Source organism: Phragmites australis, chromosome 11 (genome assembly GCF_958298935.1).
Source record: "Phragmites australis chromosome 11, lpPhrAust1.1, whole genome shotgun sequence".
Classification (NCBI taxonomy): Eukaryota; Viridiplantae; Streptophyta; class Magnoliopsida; order Poales; family Poaceae; genus Phragmites; species Phragmites australis.
The window spans coordinates 3,771,326-3,792,978 of record NC_084931.1 but is presented as its reverse complement, the minus strand read 5'-3'; the positions used below and the strand labels follow the sequence as shown (position 1 = coordinate 3,792,978).

At 39.3% G+C, this 21,653-nt stretch overlaps 2 protein-coding genes across 7 annotated transcripts; both read right to left on the bottom strand.

Moving 5' to 3' along the window:
* Window positions 1-8,722: 8,722 nt before the first annotated feature.
* Window positions 8,723-9,481, bottom strand: LOC133885372 (ubiquitin-ribosomal protein eS31y fusion protein). Its single transcript, XM_062325077.1, has one exon. The coding sequence runs from the start codon at window positions 9,393-9,395 to the stop codon at window positions 8,928-8,930; it is 468 nt and encodes a 155-aa protein (XP_062181061.1). The 5' UTR covers window positions 9,396-9,481; the 3' UTR covers window positions 8,723-8,927.
* A 1,908-nt stretch (window positions 9,482-11,389) lies between these two features.
* LOC133883977 (protein MAEA homolog) lies at window positions 11,390-20,119 on the bottom strand. Of its 6 annotated transcripts, none has more exons than XM_062323389.1 (14): window positions 20,042-20,119; window positions 18,837-19,109; window positions 18,647-18,743; window positions 18,346-18,564; window positions 18,147-18,267; window positions 17,907-18,062; window positions 17,511-17,571; window positions 16,131-16,188; window positions 14,716-14,910; window positions 12,996-13,118; window positions 12,463-12,648; window positions 12,006-12,139; window positions 11,700-11,886; window positions 11,390-11,623 (listed from the first exon to the last, which is right to left on the bottom strand). In XM_062323389.1, the coding sequence occupies exons 7-14, from the start codon at window positions 17,546-17,548 to the stop codon at window positions 11,522-11,524; spliced, it is 1,023 nt and encodes a 340-aa protein (XP_062179373.1). In that variant the 5' UTR covers window positions 17,549-17,571; window positions 17,907-18,062; window positions 18,147-18,267; window positions 18,346-18,564; window positions 18,647-18,743; window positions 18,837-19,109; window positions 20,042-20,119; the 3' UTR covers window positions 11,390-11,521. The 6 variants fall into 6 exon arrangements, with proteins under 6 accessions (XP_062179373.1, XP_062179378.1, XP_062179375.1 ...); XM_062323394.1 differs by having other exon boundaries at window positions 18,147-18,253; XM_062323391.1 differs by having other exon boundaries at window positions 18,647-18,729.
* Window positions 20,120-21,653: the final 1,534 nt, after the last annotated feature.

The following is a 21,653-nucleotide window of genomic DNA, read 5'->3' as shown; positions in this document are numbered from 1 at the left end:
TCCTAATAGAGCCTCAGGCGCGGCTGCGACCACCAAGTGCGAGACTGAGCGCGAGTCGTAGGCGACCTTTAGTTTCCCGGCCTCACGAAGTCGGATTTTGCCAAGCTGGTCGGCCGCAAATTACACAACTCGCGAAGCACCAGTTATGTGTATAAGACTGTTCGGCGACGAACCTGTTTGTCTATTTTGCAGGACCTTCCGAACGAGGGTGGAACATGACATGTAAGTATTTAAAATCCAAAAAACTAAGTTTTCTGTGTTGCAGGACTTCACGGACATGCACGATACTGCACCAAATTGTAAGTGTTTCCATTTAAAGAACTTGACTTCCTAGTTGGCCGTTGAAATGTCGCCTAGAGGGGGGGGGTGTGAATAGGTGAAACCTAAAAATTCTGCGAACTTAAAACAGTGGATCAGAAAAAGTGCGAACATTCCATATTTTTGTCCGGAACGTCCGCACTTATCTGGAGGTTCTGTAGAAAAGTGCGGATACTCCGGACTTTTTGGGAAAACTTGAACTGGAGTGAAATCTGAGATAAGGTGTTACAATTTTACAAGTTACCAAGCATCAGTAGATGTATGCCAACCTATAAGACCAAATACCTGTAGCTCAAACTTTACAACGAGATAGATTGGGTTTAAACCCTAGAATTCCATTCAAACAAAAGAGTATAGCTAAATGCAAGAAACTGAACAAAGTTGATACAAGAATTTGTTTACTGGAATTCGGCTACTCCACAAAGAAGTGCCTACGTCTCCGTTGAGGAGCTCACAAAGAGCCGGGTCTTTTCCAACCATATCCTCACCAAAGCGGCCACAAAGATCGAGCTTCAGATTTCTTACTCAACTTGTCGTGGTGATACAAACGTCCCGGGGCTCACCACAAACTTGGGAGCTCAACGGGCGACGCCTATCCGTCTAGGTGCACGAACCACGAAGAGTAAAGAACTTGAAACCACCGGCTTGACGAAGAAACGAGTGCTCAAAGGATGGCTTTGTACTTCAGTAGCACTATTGCTTAAACTCACTCAACCCTAGCAAGGATCTCAACAAGAATCACAAAAGGGGACTGGAAAGGAGCTTTTAATGAGCTAGAAGCCTTTTGTCTCAAAGCTGGTCGGAATTGAAAAGCTCAGATGTTGTTGCATTGAAGGGTGTGGGGTTTTTATACTCCACACTCAAAAACTAGTTGTTATGCTCTGAAAAGTGCGGACCCTTCGCACAAGTCCGGAACCTCCGCACTTATGTGGACACTCTGCAGAAAAGTGCGGACCTTCCGCAGTTAGCCAAGAACTCACTAAAGTGCGGACCCTCCGCACAAAAGTGCGGACCTTCCGCACAAGTGTGGATACTCTGCAGAAAAGTGCGGACCTTCCGTATTTTTCTGAAACAAAAGATTTAGGGCTAACTTTCTATGACTCTCATGGGTTTGTTTGGACTTTTGAGCATTGTTTCTATACAACCAAGTAGATTTCATGTCCCCCTTTATAGTACGGCATCCTAAATTCAAATATAAAGCATAAAAGAATTTTAAAAGCATAGGAGCCAAGCCGCTTTCCTTTATCCGTTTTTGTGGGGGTTCACAATGTGTCACATTTTTCACTTGATGGAACTAACATCTGTCCATAACTCATAAAGCTTATTAGTTCTTTAATTATTTTGTCATTATCACCAAAACCCACTTAGGGGCCTAGATGCACTTTTAATCTCTCCCTTTTTGGTGATTGATGACAACCCAATTAAAGCTTACAAGATATGTATATGTTAAAAGATTTTAAATGCTTATGATATAGAGAGCTCTCTCTAAAGATGTGCATTGAATTGACTTCAAAACTTTTGGCCTAAAATACCAATTGCACAAATTTTGGGACAAGTGAAGGCTCCCCCTATATCATAGCATTTATGGGGTGCAACAACCATATGTGTGAAGAGGCATGAGTAGACATGATGCATATGACAAAATATATCACAAATTCTAAAAAAGAGAGAAACAAATATTACATATTAAACAAGACATATCATCACACTAACACAAATATAGTCTTACAAATTTAAAAGTTTAACTGGGTATACTACAATCACACATAGGTTCTCATGTCCACCACCACACGAATAGAATTATTACAAAACGATGCGAATAGACGAAATGACCAAAGATAGATAAACCTTTCACTCCCCCTTTGGCATCAAGCGCCAAAAAGGGAGAAATGAAAGACACGAGAAGCAGCTAGTCATCATCTTCGTCGTCCTCAGCGTCATCTTCTCCTTCTTCATCGTTGTCGCCTTCTTCTTCATACTCCTCTTCTTCTTCTTCAATCTCACCACGAGAGTAGAAAGTACGGCGAGAGCGGGAAGCCGGAGGGGCCTCTTCTTCTTCCTCCTCTTCTTGTTCATCCGCGGCGTCCCACTCGGCAAAAGGATCTTCAAAGTCGGGCAACTCTCGATGAGGAGACGTGGGAAGTTGTAGGTGCTCTTTGACTTCCTTCACTTCTCGTTGCAACTCATTCACCTCCGTTGCATTACATTTGCAAATGTTGAAGATGGCACGGAGAACGGATTTTACACGAGAGTCGCGGGTACGAGAGCCACCACCACCACCATGAGAATGAGAAGATGGTGCACGAGGTGGGGTGGCACGGGACGAACTTGCTCCTCCACTAGAGGAGGCCTTGAGCTTCTTCGAACGATAGGGTTCATGAATGCAATCCTTTGGAAATAAGATCTTGGTGACCTTTTCAATGATATACATAATATATAAGGAGCATACGGGAGGTTCTTTCTTTCATCTTTCATGGCATCAATGAGTTCTACCCATATGAAGTCACCAACACTAAATGTTCCTTGTGATACCATGGATTTTTGTCACATCTTGAAAGTGCATCTAGCCCTTATGTGTGGTTTTGGTAATTAATGATAATACCTATGAACTAACAATGTTGTTGAGATTGTTAGTAGGTTGTTCAATAGGTGATGCATGGAGAAGAGACATGCATGAACTCTAGGTGAATGGGAAGATTGAAAGTACATCGAGATGAACGAGCTCTAGGTGATGCTCGGATGTGATGCATGGAGGAGAAATATGCATCTAAATAAAGGAGTTCTTGGTGATGCTCATAAGAAGAAGAAGCTCAATAAGATTAGCAATAAGCTTGAAGGCTAAGTTACTTGTGGAGATCAAGTAACTAAAGGTATGACTTGTTAATAGAGTTTTATGGACTAACCCGTATGCTATGTGTTTAAGAATGTGGTGTTAGATTCTATATGAAGATTTGACAATATTCATGAAGGCTAATAAGTTACTTATGGAGATCAAGTAACTTAAGGTATAAAAATTGTCATTTAGGTTTTATGGACTAACCCATGTGCTTTGTGCTTGAGAGTGAGTTGGGGTTAGGATCCATAAGAAGGCATAACTTGAATTGAAATTACATATGCCAAAAGTGAAGAAAAAAAGTGGACTCCATATATGAAAAAGTGAATTATCTGAAGATGTCGAATACAAAATGGTTTTCTATGGCAAGACGGTGAAGGGCAAGCAAGACTCGGCTGCGATGGACCATCCGGTGGTGAAGGGCAAGCAAATAGCTTGGCGCCGAAGGACCAAGGCGATAGTGAAGAGCGAGTGAAGCTTTGCGCCAATGGACCGTGCGAGGCCATGGGAAGCTATGGATGATTCACATCAATCATATGAAGAATCAAGAAGAGATGAAGTGAAGAATATATGAAAGTTGGCAACCCTCAAGGTTTGAAAGTAAGAAGCGGTACTTGAAAGTATTTAAAAGGCTCAAATTGGTTCAAATGTGTTTTATCTTTGAAATTGAGTCTAGATATGCCGCACTATTAAGAGGGATGCAACGTGAGCTAATTGTCGCGTCTCAGTGCTCAAGAGTTTCCAACCAAACCCAAAGTGAGAGTTTGTCGTTAAGAGTCCGGAGCGGAAAGTGCGGAAGTGTCCAAAATGGGTTTTGGAGTGTTTCTAATTTGATCCTTTGTGTTTTAGGTCATGAATTCAGTTGGGATGTGTAGCCCTCTGAATGAGCTTTCCATAGAGTCCAAAATCGTCGAAATCGGACTCCGGGATCAAAAGTTATCGTCATTTTTCGGAGGTCAGCTGTGCTGTACTCGGAGACTCCGGTGAAGACCGGATTCTCCGGTACCTGGAAAGGCCGGAGACTCCGGTGAAGTCCGGATACTCCGGTGAAGTCCGGATACTCCGGTACCTGGAGTGGCCAGAGACTCCGGGAAGTCTCCGGGGCTGTTTTCTGGGTAAAGTGCCAACCGGAGACTCCGATGTAGGCCGGATACTCCGGTAAAAGTCCAGAAAAGCGCATAACGGCTAGTTCTGACACATTCTGTGACCGTTCTGACGCCGTATTTGGATTTAGGGCCGGATACTCCGGTGTTCACCGGATACTCCGGTCAGTTCTGACAAAAACAGTAACGACTAGTTGTTTGGAGTGGGCTATTTATACCCCACTCACCCCATCCTTTGGGGCTGCTGCAAGGGGCACGAAAAGAACACATTTCTAGAGCCAAAAGAACCTCTCCCACTCCATTCTAGTGTGTGATTTGAGAAGAAAAGAGAGTTGGGTTGAGAGATTGGAAGATTGAGTGCAAGTGAGCAAAATCCAATCTTGAGCACTTGAGTTCGCGATAAGAAGTTCTCGAAGTGTTTGTTACTCTTGGAGGTGAAGCCTCCTAGGCGGCTAGGCGTCACCGACGAGCACCCAAGGTTGTGGGTTGCCGTGGAAGTTTGTGAAGGGCTCGATTTCGCCTCCGCAAGGGAAGAAATCAAGAGTGGATCGAGGAAAGCGGTTGAAAGAGACCCGGCTCGTTGGAGCTTCCTCAACGGAGACGTAGGATTCACGGTGGTGAATCCTAACTTCGGGAAACAATTCTTTGTGTCTCCTCTCTTGTTTCCTTACTTTTATGTTCTTGCTCAAATCTTTGTGCATATTGCTCGATCTACTTGTTTGTGTGTATTTGAGTGTAGGTTCTCTGTGGATCTACTTGGAATCATCTCCGGGAACACATGACATCACTTGGTTTGAGCTAGAACACTCTATCCATTATTTATATTCAGTTTCGGGCTCAGTTCTGTACAGAATCCGGAGAATCCGGACTTTACCGGAGTTTTCGGACCTGTACACACCGGAGTATCCGGACTACACCGGAGTCTCCGGTGAACAGTAATTTCAGGCATATGAACAGTATTTTCAGCCTTTTTCAATTTAAGTTTTATTGCATATCTCTTGCTAGAATTGAGTAATTTTTGTCACCTTAGGATTGTAATTTTCACATTTATTTAGGGTGATTGTGCACTAGTTGAGCCTAGCATATTTAGGTTTTTCTCTTGTGAAAAACTCATTAGTTTATATTCCGCTGCAAGTTTAGGCGAACGGTAGAAAGGGTTGAATTTTTGTAACAACGCCTATTCACCCCCCCTCTAGGCGACATCATTGTCCTTTCACATCTCCCTTCTTCGGATATAAGATCTGACGAAAGAGAAGGTTGAGGATGTGATAAAATGGCTTCAAACCATGAGTGGTACCATCAGCCATCATACCCCTTTCATATAAATCAACCAGAAGATATTCCTTGATTTTCTTCTCAACATGGATAGAGCCATGCTCATCATCTTTGGTTCCAAAGCAAGAAGACGAGAGAATGTCTTGTAGTCTATGTAGTAATGAATCCCAAGTGTTGTCCAATGACTTTCTTCAATTGCTCCAGACTCGACAGTCAAACGCATCACTTCCTTAATTGACTCAGACCTCATTTTACCTTGCAACACCTTGTTGGTTACAATACTAAAAGACTGCATATTTTCCATTATGTCTTTCATTATCTTAACTATAGGGTTCTTTCTATACTTCTTTGGGCTATCATTATTACCAGAAGCACTTCGCTTCAACATATTGGCATCCTTTCTATTGATGTTTTTTTCCTCAACGCCTACATCACCCAATTTTTCCTCATTATTGATATTTGCTCTCACTCCTTCACCAGAAACATAAGAGGAAGAACCATCGACATGATTGTTATCAAACACCCTTTCTAGTTCTGCGAGATTTTCAAGGAGATCGTTCCGAAGTTTCTTCCATTCTGCATATGCTGGAAATCAAAAAAGGTAATGTTATGTTAAGCTTGGCTATAATAAAATGAAAAGTAACATATGAGGTAAAAAGTGATTACCTTTGTATTGTCTTTCCGCAATTGTCGCTTGCCACAACCATTCCTTTAGCATTGTCCCATCCAAATCCAGTAACTTTTTTAATGGTTAACCAAAAATTGTACAATCCCTTCAGTGCATCCCATCAATTTTTGAGCTACAGTTTAGTGGGTTTTCTTCCTGTCTTAGTGAAAAATTTCTCATATAGATTCTTATAGCCTTTGAAAGTTATACTTCCAAGGGGCCTATTCACAGCATCTATTTTCTCCACACATATTTCACAAAACACCTTATTGTGAAAAATGTCCCAACTGACTTTATCCGGCACAAAGTCCTCCATCTATTTTTCATAACAGTAGGTAAGCTAGAATCAAACATCACATAAAGCCCTATGCAAATTTAATAACTAAAATAGTTCAGTTAAATATCGCAAGCATGATATAACAACTATTCCGAGCGAAATTAATAGTCTATACAGAGCTGAATTAAAAGGACACGTTGAATTCAGAGCGAAGTTGATGGTCTATACAATTTTATCGTTTGATTTCAGAGCCAAGAAGGACACGAGAACTTTATTTTCAAAGATTGAACATTTGCAACATGCAACAACTACATATCTCCATAGATGATACGCAACAGAAAAAACAGATCGATTACCTAGGAGGTGTGGCTGGACGAGCACCGGCTGGACCTAGGAGGTGTGGCTGGACGAGCACCGGCTGGACAGGCAGGCAGATCAGTGAAGGGAGAGAGGGGAGAGCCGACGAAAGATTGCTGATTAGAATAGAAGACCGGAAGAAAACGTTTCGGGGAACATAATAACATTGGTGGGTAATTACATGTTGCTTGTTGCTTGTGTAAGTATTTTTATTTTTTCTAAAATCATAATCTGCAAAAAGCTGATTAGACGCATATCGTAGATTGTGATATAAAAAGGGACCTGATTTTGAAAAACTGCTTATTTTAGGTTCAGCTTTTAAAAGCAACTTTTCAGAATCCAAAACTAAAAAAAAAAAAAAGGCACTAAGGCCCATATATGTGCTCCGCAAAATAAGAAAGAAGTTGCATACATTACACGAATGTACAGTGATTCTCACCAGCAAAACCAAACAGGCCAGAACAGCTTAATGACTACTTCATGATTACATTCTTGGTATGAAAGAAAATAACGATCATTTCAGAAAATAATCACGGGAACTTTGCTCCAGCAATGTGAACATTACATGCCAGTATAAGTATAGCATCACTTATCAGACATTTAGACCCCTATAATCAGTCTGACCCTAGGAAGAATTGTACCCAGCAACCAAGATAGCTGAATAATAGAACCATTTTCATTTGAGTATGATTCGATGACAGAACCATGTAGGCACCGACCTATCCAGTATTCACTCAAAATTGAGTTGAATTTTTGAAGGACCAAACACATTCATCTCAGCAATCAACCTTGTCAACCGCTCGCTTAAAATGGAGTTTTCCAAACTAAACGAAAATTCAATCAGCGAGCAGGTGAGAACAAGCTCACAACTGGTCGCAAAATCATGGCATCGACAAGAAAGTAATCCCAGGGTTAACCTAGTCCATGACTACAGCACAATTAGCAACGACCACATGGTTCTAGAAACAGACTAACAAATTCACATGTCATCCAGACTTATATGGCAATTGTAAGCAATTGTTGCACAATGGAAGCCATGCATTACTAATTCTGCAAGTCAAATCATCATTAACAAAATCACATCACAATGACAAATTCCTTAGCATCCCTAATATGCACACATAAGACTAACAATAGGCTAGACACTACTAACCTCCACAATCACATAACTGTAGTGTACCAAGCGTACCTCCATTGCTGACAAACATGATATATCTCCGTTGGCAATTACCAGAAGGGAGGTTCAAAACACTAATCCAACACCTATATCTCATGAAACATGAATGATCAAGAAATCGCAAAGGATCAAAGAATTAAAACCATTCGAAACCTTGCCAGTTGCCATCCCTGCACCAATATCTATCTCACAGTGATCACATCAACAAGAACATAATTAACCAAATCATGCAATACATATTCACATGACGCCAACAACTTCAATGGTAACTTTAAACAATGTCCTGCAATGGAAGCCACGCATTTCTAATTCTGCTAGTCAGAGCATCATTAAAAGAAACACATCACAATGACATATCCCTTAGCACCCCTAATATGCATATGCGCACACGAATTATCACAAGACTACCACTAGGCTCTACACTACCAACCTCCACAATCACAGAACTGTAGTACCAGGTGCACCTCAATTGTTGACAAACATGATACACCTCCATTGGTAGTTACCTGAATGGAGGTTCAAAACACTAATCAATCACCAATATCTCATGGAACATGAATGACCAAGAATCGCAAAGGGTCAAAGCGCTAAAACCATTCGAACCCATGTCAATTGCCACCCTGGCACCAATATCAATCTCACAGCGATCGCACCAACACAAGAACATACTTAACCGAATCATGCTACTATAGCCGATCAATGATAACGAAATGGGTGAAGATATAATCATCTGAAATGATAGCATATGAAACCAAAATTAATGCATCGCATCAACTCAGTAACAGGCGTACCAAGAAGATACTACTACTCCATTAAGTTTCAACCAAACACATATCTAAATAAGATCCAATTCGAGTATCCAACAGCTCAGTTCTTGATAGGTAGGCAGGTAAAGCAAAGCGAGGCGAAGCGAACCCGCCTTACGCCTTCTGGTTGTAGACGTAGGTGAGGCCGCACTTGCCGCAGTAATGGCGGTCGAAGTGGTTGGCCATGAAGGTGCCCGCGCCGCAGTCGGCGTTGGGACACTCCTTGCGGAGGCGGGTGACCTTGCCGGTGGAGTCGTCGACCTTGTAGAACTGCAGCACGGCGAGCTTCACCTTCTTATGCTTGTGCTTCAATTTCTTCGGCTTGGTGTACGTCTTCTTCTTGCGCTTCTTCGCGCCACCACGCAGGCGGAGCACCAGGTGCAGCGTCGACTCCTTCTGGATGTTGTAGTCGGCGAGGGTGCGTCCGTCCTCGAGCTGCTTGCCGGCGAAGATGAGCCGCTGCTGGTCCGGCGGGATGCCTTCCTTGTCCTGGATCTTGGCCTTCACGTTGTCGATGGTATCGGAGGACTCAACCTCCAGCGTGATGGTCTTCCCCGTCAGGGTCTTCACGAAGATCTGCATCTTGGCGGCGGTGGGGGGTCACCTCCGCGCGGCGGCGGCGGGGTAGAGTTTGGGAGCGGTGGGGCGGAGGCTAGGTTTTGGTAGGAAGGGTGGTGTTCGGCTATATAGAGGAGGTGGAGCGGCAGAAGCTGTTGGATCTAGGGGTTTGGGGATCTGACGGATGCAGTGCGTTGGGCTGGGCTGGTTTGTTTGATGTCGCGCAGCCCACGAGTGACGAGTGGGATGGCCTGTTCCGCTTCTTTGCTTTGGAGGCGTCTTAGTATTTTCCGTCTTACCTACTCGTGAAACGTATGGCTTTCTTTGAAGTTAGACAAGTTAGACCATTTTTTTTCTTTTCGCGCAAAGGAGCTACACGAGTTTGACCAAACACGGTAGCCAGTGATGCAAACACGGTACCTAATGAATAGTTTTAGGTCACCATTTAATTCATTTCTTCCTTAACTTAATTGAGAGAGTAAATCTTTAGTTTATTTTTTTAGTTTCAGATCAATCTAATAACTTAGAAAATACAAAACTCGCATCCTAACGGCAGCTAAAGGTTCCACGATCGCACCTCACAGCATTTTTTTTAGACAGTTGGCACACTCGTCGGTCCTGATTCTGATGGGTCCACAACTCATGAGCCTGCATTGAAGTTTTGCTATTCTACTCTTCCCAAGCTATTTGCAGCTGCAGCTGCTTCTCTTTAGGGAAAAATGCAAACCTCTCTAAAAGTCATTTGGATTTTGATTTTTCCTTTCAAAAATTGTTTTGTTGAAAAAAACCTCAAAGATTTAGTTTTGTTGCAAAAACACATCCGAAAATTCAAAAAACAATTAAAAAATCACAAAAAATTCTAAAAAAAACTAGAGACAATTCTAAGAACTTTTGTGAAAAAATATTTCAAAAATAATATTCTTTGCATCATATTTCATGAGAGAGGAAGTTTGAAAAAAAAGAAAAACATGCAGCTCATTTATTAATTCGAGTTAAATGCATAGTTAATTATTTACTAATCCAAAAATCATGAAACCAATTTTTTAGTCTTCTTACATGATCCTCCATCTTCTAAAAATACATAAAATCTTAAAATAGTTATTGTAACGTGCAGGATTTAGTAAATGTGTTGCAGATAGATTAATTCATAACTAATCCATAACACCCCCAAAATTAGTGAAACCACTTTTATTAGTTTACTTAAACAATTATTTGTGTAGGAAAAATAATGGTAGACATGACTAATTAAAATAACATGAGTTAATAAATGAGCTGTATATTTTTTTTTCAAACTTCCTCTGCATGAAATATGATGCAAAGGATATTATTTTTGAAAAAAAAATTACAGAAGGTCTTAAAATTGTCTCTAGTTTTTTTAGAATTTTTTATGATTTTTTGAATTTTTTAGGGTTTTTTGCAACATAGTTAAACTTTTGAGGGTTTTTTGCAACAAAACAATTTCTGGGGGGAAAGTCAAAATCCTTTGGGGAGTTTTGCATTTTTCCCTTCTCTTTAACATGGAAACAAACTTCATGGTTCAGTATGAATGCTGTTCGACATTTGCGGTGAGGTCGGTTTGATACTTCAATGGAATGACTTGTGGAGATCTTCCTGTGTTTAATTCGTGCGCAAGAACCTTGCAATCTGACAAGTTCTTTGCAAACCCAGAGATCCTGCAAAATGATCTGCTAACATGGCGATAATCCTCACGCCTTCACTTTGAAGGACATTTTAATTGGGTCTGAATCTTCCCAAGTTTAGAACATGTTGTGATCTGCTGAAGCCAACCAAATACAACGCCATTGAAGAACAAACACTTTGCATATTTGCACTGAGAAATGGGATTGCGTCAGATACTCTCCAATGGTTCCCCTTTTCTTGTAAAGCTGGGGAAATTTGCAGCTACATTTGTTTTAAACTTATAATGTGCACGGGCAATGAATATTACTCCACTTTGGCAGGCGTTCGACCATCAAAACATTAGCTTCAAAGATGCAACAATCAAGAGGCAGACGAGGTAATTCCAACCAGTTTAACTTAGCCATATAACTCAATCTAAGTTAACAGGACGCAGAATGCGCTGATCATTCTATGTACATTTTTCACTCTTATAACTCAATCCAAGCCACACAAATCAGAGTCTTTCACTCTTACGAGATGAAAGCCCTGACGCAATCTTCGAATTTGCAAACATCTCCTGTCCTGGGGCATTTGATCTCGCCACCATTTTTCTTGGACATCTCTTGAAGAGCCTGTGACAGATATGGAACAAGCGCTAAGATGGTTTGAACAGACGCATTAGAAACAACAGCTCAGCTGAGTGCGCACCTTCTCGCTATACACATAGCCGTTTGGCAGAACCCGTGGTGGGTTCTCTGTGTCCATGAGCTCCTTTGTGATGTAGCAGACAAGCTTTGAGTGGTGCTGCTTGGAGAACGGCAGAGGGTCAGCTAGTTTTCTGAAGCCGTCAAGCGACAAGGGGTCTTCTTTGGGGCAGTTGCCCTCAGAGCAGAACCTTTAGATAGTCAAGGGCAAACTACAAGATACTGTAATCACAAGTTCACGATACTAGCAATTTCTACTGAAATGGTAAAAACTGAAAAACAAAGTAAGCACTGATCATGTGAGGGATACGGAGTCTTGAGAGCTGTCAAGCCTGCTTGAAGGTATATGTTCAGCAACGGCTCTAGTGTCATGCCGTACAATTTGTAGAACTCTTGCTTAAACTGGTCCACAAGATGGTCCCACTGGTTTTGCTCAAACAAGACCTGCAAGTAAAACACGAGGCGTAAGGTAGCAAAATCTTTGTAATGCAGCTAGGAGCTGATCCCACTAGTGATCCACTAGGAATGACAGGAAGACTCCTGGCATGTATAATTTTGCACCATCCACGCTTAAGGCAGGAAACAAGATCTGGCTTGGCAAACATGTTATATTCAGGATTAGACTGTTTTATGGATCCCAGCTCAAGACAACTGTTGACTAGAAACCAAGGATGCTACATTAACAAGGATTTCTCAAAATCCAGCTGTTATCAGATTCATGATGTAGTGACATACCATAACTAGAGAACACAGAAAATGCTGCTAACCTTGTAAGTAGTACAGTTCGTACTGCTTCTAAAAACCAATGTTGCTGTAACACGCTGCAATTCTTTCATGTGCGTAGCTCCCCAGGGAGCAAGGTATTTTCGAGCATACGCTATAGCCTGTATGAAACTTTTAGCCTTGACAAGTTCCACAAATTCTTGAATCCTCAATAAAAACTCAAGCTTACTCTGCAGGCCACATAACAAAAGTCACTAAAGCACTAGAGCAAAGGAAAGCATTGAAATAAAGTCATAGAGAAGATATATGCTACTAATCAACTAGTAAAATCAAGTTCTTCGGAAAATGATAACAGGAAACATCACTCATCGTGAAGGCACAAGTCATTGCAAATGTTGAAGTCAATTTATTCATCATGAAGCAATGAAAAATTTATAAAGAACTATTACTGGTAAAAAAAAAAAATTGAAATCACAGCATTCACCAGTGTTCTATTATATGCACAGAATCATTATCACAGCTCACTGCTATGCTGATGGAAGAAAATCAATAATAAAGTTGCAAAAAGTCAAACAACCTTTGATTTCTTTAACCGAGACTTGTTTTCTGCACACCAAGCTAAAGCAGGAGCAATTTCCTTATTCTGAAGAGAATCAATTACTCTTTTTGCATTTAGGAAGACATCGGTATCAACGAGGTCCTGCGTATCAATAGTTGGCCAGTTAGGTTAGGTTCAAAAGAGTATCCAGGAAAAATAAAATCTGGTTCCATAATAAAGCAGCAGGTACCAATCAGTTTCAGTTCCATGCATGATGTGATCGATGACCACTCTCACTTAGATACTGGTTCTATAATATCAAAAGCACATATCAGCATGTTCAACTACTGCTAGATAGTTATGTTATGGCTTTGGTTCTGGGAAACTAAGCATGGCGCTCTAGGACAGGCCAGACAAGAGAAAGAGGTCGACAGCACCAAGAAGGTGGCCGGCAGCGGCTGTGTGCACGGGTGAGGGAGAGAAGGAGACCGGAGAGCTGAAAGCTGAGAGGATAAACATCTTTAATCCATACTTGATAATTGAGGAATCCATGGCCTTATATTTATAGCCAGACTCAGTACAGATCCCATAGGAGGATCCTTCCTAACTTAAATAAGAGATATAATTCTATTCTTAAAAGATAACTTCCTAATCTACTACAGTCCGGGCTCTTCCTACTGAATGGGTGACTTGACAACCAAGTTGATGAAGCCCTCCTAGCCGTGCAGCTGGTGGTAGTGGCGCTAGCGTTGCCACCCTAGGGTGGCGACAGCAACCTGGGTTGCTGCCCGAACTGGGCCACCAAGCCCATAACAATTACATATAGCTGGACAGCACAATATAAGTGTCAAAGAAATAGAAATAACTTATGCCTTTCCATTTCACAGACATTGAAGCAAATAGACTTTTAAACAAATAAAAGCAGGAAAAAACTAGACACCAAAATGTAACAGAACAGCATAAATAAACACAATAGAATCCCATTGAAATTCAATAAGGGAGGACATACAAGTTTATGTTGAGATCACCTACTAATGCAATGTCCTATCTCCTTTGTTTGGCAGGAGGGATGTCATACATAATATGATAGCAAATGAAAGCTCAACTGGAACTGAACCACAGACGATCAATAATCAATATATTGTTGAGGCGAGATCTTTCTTGTAAGAGTTGAGACCCAAACACGAGGCGAATAGAAATTTTGTATCATTTACGTTCAAAATTTCAGAAATTTTATACAGGCTTTTTAGAAGATATATCTTCTTTACAAGATTACTTACATAACTTCAACAATCAAGATAGATCAATTCAGTATCAAAGTAGCGCACTCTAAGTGTATACCTTGTTGAAAGTCAGTTCAAAACAATATGTCAGCGACATTGATAGTCTCTGCCTAGTTGCTGCTGCTAAATTTGATTTCTGTTCTTCGAAAGATAACATCCTCCTGCTTCCGAATTTCTACGTTGACATTCTCAAGCCGACTTTTCATTTTCTTGCCAAAATCACACATTGACACAAACCAAAAGTTCTTTCTCGTTGTCAGGTTATGCTCACTGAATCACTATTCTTTGTATCTGCACTGTATTTTGTGCTACTTACAACCCCTACTAGCTATAGTGCGCATAGGCATCATTTCAAAATCACCCATAATAAACATATTGGGAAAATGAAGTCAGAGGGAACAAACTACAAGATTACATGAATCAACAAAAATCTCCTATCGGGATGCTCTTCCAGCCAGGTGCAACCATCATTATACCTGAATACCGGAAGTCTCAGCGAGCTTGGCGGCGGTATCGTAGTACGACATCCGCAGCATGTAATCGACCAGGATCCGCTTCAGCCGCATGTCTTCCCACTCGCTGTCATCGCCGGCGCTCGCGGTCGCCAGCCGATCCAGCCGCGCCCGGCACCTCTGCACCTGCAGCTCCTCCGCCCGCGCGCCCTCCTCCATCTGGACGGATCAAGAACCAATACATCACTGAGCAAACATCAACAGAACACATTTTTTCTTCAGTAGAATCCAGAAACAAGAAGTGATGAATCAAAAGGTCAAGATCTTCTCCGAGCCATGTATGATTCGGCGAGATAGGGGGATGCGGGGAGATTGGGGGCGGTGCCTTGCGCTTGAGGCCGTGGAGGCGGGAGACGAGGGAGGTGAGGTGGTCCACGGCGGCGGCGCTGCTCTCAACCGGTGTGGCGGAGGCGCAGGAGAGGACGGCGGCGATCTCCTTCTCGGCGAGGCGGTGGTTGGAGCGGACGGTGGACCGGAGGGCCTCCAGGGGCACGCGCACCAGCTGGTGCTCCAGCCGCACCGACTCCGCCGCGCGCGTCTGCCGCCCTACCGCCGCCGATGGCGCCGGAGACGGCGACGGCGACGGCGTGTCGATGGCCATCTCCATCTCTTCTTTTCCTCTTTCCTGGGTCGAGAGATCGAGAGAGAGGAGAGATGTGGATAGTTGGAGAACAGGAGGATGAAGGAGAAGTGGCTTCGTTACGGATGCTTATTGTATTTTAGTTCTCTGGATTCTGGATAGAGATGTGACTAGAAAAATAGCGCCCTGTATTGACCTGTTGTTGAAAATAAATCAGTTGTATCTTCAGATTGTAATAACGTAAGAACTAAACACTACGTAAGATTAAGACATATAATTTTTATATAGATTATGATGGTAGCTTATATGAAAAGATAGTAGTTTTGTAAAAGGAAGTGACAATAGATATTTAAAGTAAAATAAGACATGTTATTTAAGAACATGAACTGTTAGTTTAGTCAAGTGACTTACTGATATTACTAAAGTGATCTTCAAAATATTATGATGACGTCCTCCGAAAATGTCACGACAACATCATCTCAAAAATTAATGATGCCTGTGAATAAATGGAAGAGATTGCAATGTAAATTTTATGTTAAATCTGAAATTCTAGAAATAAATGAGCAATATATTTTAGGTTCTCAGTACCACTGCAATAGCATATTATTAGTTATGTAAGGAAAGATAACATATTGAGTGGTACTGCACATAGCATTGCTATATGTACATGAAAAAGTAGCTTAATCCTGTGAGGAAGCATGTTGTAGATTAGAATAAAACATGCTATTACATACCAAGCAATAATAAGTATATTGGTAAATGTGTTGGAAAAATATAATATATGTCGTATTGAAATTACCTTGGGATTATTGTTGTTTGGTTCTTTTGCCGTAAGTACCAAGTGCATCATCGTCATCCTGTTAGTTGTTATTTTGGTGAAATTTTAGAACACGGGAAAAAAAATCAAAAGTTGCTGACTAATGTATCTTAATACATACCTTTGAATCTTTCATAGTAGAATCATATGGTCTTTTAGAGCCTGCAAGACTGGATCCATTTTGATCTCTATATAAATGGAATGGTTATTAGCATTGTTAAAAAGGTTTTTGAAAGAGTTGAAAAATATATATAAAATTGTGGTAACTGTGGTATGTACCCCATTGGTTTAATATCCATTTTGTCATCTGCAAGTTGCATCTAAACTAGAAACTTGGAGCTTTGCTGCATTATTTTTTTATGTTAGTCAATTGAATATAGAGGGTCAACTGGGCAGAACATCTGTACATTTAAGTGAACATGGTTGAAACATTGTACTGAAATTTGAGTTCAAATTTATTTTTCAAACTGAATAAATGTTCCCACCAAGTGAAAAATATTGTAAATTGAGGACATAGCAAAGATAAGACAAAAGACATAATATCGAAAGTGCAAGGGTTCCAATATGATACCACAGCACATGTGATTGATCAGAAGCAGTTATTTGACCTGGAGAAAATATTTGATTGAATCAAGTCTAAGTTATATATCAAATTATACTATGTGGCTGAGCATTTGTACATGATGGTCATAGGAGCAATGTATATATTTTATCGGCAATAAACTAAACATTATAGGGTTACTTGTTGCGTTTCCAATTCAACAAACTCAGCTATAGGATTGCAATGAGTGCTTGTAACTCATACTACACATCAGATTTATAGTAAAATCAAAGTGTGCATTCAAATGATAGTGTTATCAGCTTCCATTTGAGTATTGAAGAAATGAGGTATATGTGCTGAACCTTAGCTGTAGATGAACAGTATATTTACTATCTTAATTACAAATAGTGTCAGCCTTGCAAAATTTGCAATCAACAGTTGAACAAAGTATTAAAAAATTATGGTTGGAGAAATGAATTTACCTGAATCTGGGAGCTATTTGATTTAGCTGCAAATAATTTGAATGAAATCATTGGACGTTGACTTGTTAATGTTGGCATTTGTATAGCTACTCTTGACCTAGTCATAATTGCATGCATATCCTGTTGAATAGCAGGGATTCTTATTTGCTTTCTAAATTGTTCTTTGATGTATATTACCTCAAAAGATGGAATTTTTTAGTCTACACTTTTTAGCGGCATTTTGACTATGAATGTGTATTTTTTGCCAATCAAGGATAAAATTTCAGGAGGTGTGTCAGCTTTCTCAAAGAACATTTGTAATTGTTTGCAAGGTTTCCCAATTAACTGTTGTGCCTTTACCTCAAAGAGAATGAACTCAAGTTCGAAGGTATCATCATTGCCCATCAAACTTAATTTGTACCTGCAAGTGTTTTATATGTTATGACGACATAGTAGAGTGGAAATAAGAATGAAAGACATCAAAGTAGGAGATTTGCAATGAAAAGTCATATTGGGAGTTTCTCAGAACTGAATATAAATTTAACTACTACTAATTACTGTAAGAAGGTAGATAAATCATAAACTTGTTTCTTGTATATGTATCACGGGTTATAAACTTGTCAACGCTACAGAGGACATATGGAAAACATCAGTTTGGTTTTGTTGGAAGTAATATGACATAAGGTTGTGCTAGAAGAAAGGATTCAGATCCCATTATCTAAACAATGCTACATTAACAAGTTAATATGTACTTACCGGTATTCCATTTCGGTGCAGAAGCATTCTTTATTAGTGCAAGTATATGTAGCTCCACTGAAATTAGTTCGAGCATGGCATTTCTGACAAGCTGGGTAGTACCACTTGATTTGGAGTAAGTCTTGTGATAGTAACTGTGCACTCGAACCGATTTGTCTGGAATTTTTTATGAGGGGGTAAATAATTAGTGATTGTTGACTAATTTTTAGTGATTGCAAAAATAGATTGATGAATATGTACCTTCTCTTCTAAAGGATCAACATCTTTTAGCTCCAGCAATGTTTTTTGCCTCACTTCATCTTGGTTGTTGTTACTGCTAGCTAATTGTAACCTTTCTATTGGGTCAGCTTCATTAGGCAAGCTGTGAGCAAAGTTTTGCTTAATATAGTATAAGATTGTTATGCAACAAGAGATCTGAATATATAGTGATGTTACATACCTTGCATAAAAATTTCTAATCTCAGGAATACTTTCATCATTAATGTACCAATGACAGGCTGAAGTTCCACTTAGAAAAGGAGTTTCACCCCTCTGGCTTTTCCACAATGTTCCTACAAAAAGTACAATCACAACATCCTTTTGTCCAACCTCGTATATTTGGTCTCCTCGGAATTCTGTTGCTTTTGAGCCCCAAAGTGAAAGTTCAATTATTTGTCCACTATATTATAGTTAAGAAGAATTAGATAGTGTATTATTCTGCGTATTAGGGAGATAGAGATTTTGGAGAAAATGAAATATACCTTAGATCTTTTAGCTTGACTATCCTTTTGGTTTGTATTTTACCAAATGATTTTATTGCTGCAGCATTTGACACGGCAACAACCTGACCAATAACATCTGAAGGATGTTGAAATATTAGAATTGGAAAATGCTGAAATTATAGAATGTTTCATTAAAAGTTTCATAGGAAACAAAATTGTGTATTTGTACCTAGGAATTGAGCTGTCATGTTGAGGTAATGGTCCAAATCTGATAAGTTTATTAAGCGTAAACATGTCGTGGGAAATTTTGAGGTTGTGGGTCAACTGGAATAATTTTTGTTCTTCTGTTCAGCTTTATCATGTATGGATGTTGCACTACTTTGAACAGTGTTCTTGCATGGTGCACAATAAATTTCTTAATTGTGACTACTCTTCCTTCTACCAGGTTGGTTTTCAATACTTCAATGACCTCTGCTGGAATTTCAACATACATTGATGTTTTCTGCACAATGAGAACATAACAGAGGTCTACACTTTAGGTCTCTTATTTTGGAAATTACTTTTGGGTCATCTGTATCTGAAATCAAGCAATTGAAAGGTAAAGGTATATTGGCAATGTTTGTACATGAACATATACGAAATTACCTTTTTCTATCTCCAATGAATCAATAACAAATCTCTATCTAATGTTTTTTTTAAAAACTGCTTGACAGCTTCCTGCGCTGAGCATGGTTACTAATATAGCACATGCTCACAAATAGTTTGTATCTGAATCCAGTGAAATAGCTATGCATTCAATCATGGCAATGCAGATATTAATCCAATCATACACTGATGTTTTTCAACTTTTCATACAAGTGTATCAAAAGTTTGGATGTTTAAGCATTTTTTAAAAATCAGAAAATGGATGCATGTCTTTGAAAATCGAGATCAGTTATTAGCAGTAAACATGAACTCGTGTTTCTGTACTTGAGCACTCAAGTAAACATGAAATCAGTTATCAGTAGTTGAAATTTTCATTCAACAACAAATGGTAAAATTCCCCTCTATGCATGGCATGACCAATAACAGCAACAGGTTTGTCTTTATGCATGATGTAGCCTTCTTTTTTTTTACATGCAAATCTGTAGTAATATATAAGTACAGATACAAGGAGTATGAATAATTTAACATAAGTAAAGGTGTCTATTGTGACATATGCTTGATCAGTGGTAACATAACTTCTTAGTTGAAAGAAAATTAGTATTTTCGAAATAACATCAGCAATAATCATGTCTAATGATCGTTTTGTATCACTGACAGATAATGTTACCTGTATCTGATCTGTAATAGCTGAGGAAATAAGAGATCATACTATTTGAGTGTAGAAGTAATATCTTATTTTAGTAACTACAATAAGATTTATTTATCAGGAAATAAAAAAATATGTTGTACCTTCTCATCAATAATGACCAGATCTAGGTGTTTTACTGGTTCATCATCACTTTTCCCTCGGAATTCCCATACTCTTGACGCGTATTAGATAATATTGTATTCCCAAACGAAGTTCTGACAGTGGTATGACATCCATCTGCAATGAAAAGAGAGAGAAAAAAAAAAGGATAGAGAAGGAGGAAATACGTAGGATTATAAGAATTTTAAAACTTCTTTTTATACTATGTTTCTTGTTTTTGAACTGCAAGTTCCGTCTTCATTTTCAACAAGAATTTTTAGACCTTTTTTAGAAGTCACTCGATATTGCAACGTATAATTGTCCATGAGAAAAAATTGGTTTGCGTAAGTAAATTCCTATGCAGTTTAATGTTTGACCTTGGCTTTTGTTTATTGTCATTTTACAAACTTTTATTGGAAATTGACGGCGTTGTAAAAGAAACGACCATTTTGATCCTCTTGTTGTTAAATTGATATGTGGAATACATACTTTCTCTCCAGAATGTAATCCTGTCTTAATCACTGCTTCGATAACATTGTCACCAAGAGTAGTGATAATTAAACGTGTTCCATTGCATAATCCTATGCTTTGATTCAAATTTCATAAAAGCATAACTGTTGTACCAACTTTTAGTAGAAGTTTGTGTTGTGGAAAATTATTTGCATTTAACGTGTTTAAATATTCTACTGGGTACAATGTATTGACATCATCTGTTGTATCGAAGCATTTAGCAATGCAATCAGCACTCAAGTATTCTCGTGTTTCACCTGGTACAAGTGATAATATATATTCATTTATTTCGTCAACAATTTCATTTGTAGGATCTAGCATAGCTCTTTCTTTTAGATATTCTGAGTTATAGCAATTTGTAGTAAAATTGGGGAAAACATGGTTAAATATTGCAGGTATTTTAGGTACATCTGTAAAGATTAGCAAATCATGAGGAATTTCTATCCAGGTTGGTTCTGTTTCTCCATCGTGTGCAGTTGCGGGTATGTTTCCATTCCCTATGTCTAATACCCATTTTGTGAATACTTTCAAAGCTTCTTTATTTTCTGCTGAGGAATTTGTATTCCTTACATGCATATTTTCGCTTAGCCGTAAGATCTCAACATGATTCCATAATTCTGAATTTATGATTGTAGCATTTACTATTTGTGATCTAGAACCATTTTCTATTACAGGTAATATCTGTCTTAGATCTCCTCCTAGTACAATAACTTTACCACCAAATGGTATACTTTCAACTTTTATATCTATTGCACTCATTATATCCTTTAGAGATCTATCTAATGCTTTGAAACATTGTCTGTTTGTCATTAGTGCTTCGTCCCATATTATTAATGATGTTTGTATTAGTAGCTCTGAAAGTAGTGTTTCTCGTTTAATATCACATATAGAGGTATCATCTATATCTAAGGGAATTTTAAATCTGGAATGTGCAGTTCTACCATTTGGTAATAATAAAGATGTAACACCTGATGATGCAACAGTTAGGACTATTTTTTTTCTTGCTCGTAAATAAGATACAATTGTATAACATAAATATGTTTTTCTTGTTCCACCGTACCCAGACACAAAATAAAAACTAGGAATATTATTTAAGACTTTGTT

What these genes read in the sequence shown, in the direction of transcription:
- LOC133883977 (XM_062323388.1), bottom strand. Translation starts at nt 15,358, where the DNA reads ATGGAGATGGCCATCGACACGCCGTCGCCGTCGCCGTCTCCGGCGCCA. An exon ending in CGAACTGTACTACTTACAAG is followed by an intron (nt 12,140 to 12,462) that starts GTTAGCAGCATT and finishes TTTTACTTGCAG; the next exon opens with GTCTTGTTTGAGCAAAACCA. An exon ending in TTGACAGCTCTCAAGACTCC is followed by an intron (nt 11,887 to 12,005) that starts GTATCCCTCACA and finishes GACTATCTAAAG; the next exon opens with GTTCTGCTCTGAGGGCAACT.
- LOC133885372 (XM_062325077.1), bottom strand. Translation starts at nt 9,395, where the DNA reads ATGCAGATCTTCGTGAAGACCCTGACGGGGAAGACCATCACGCTGGAG.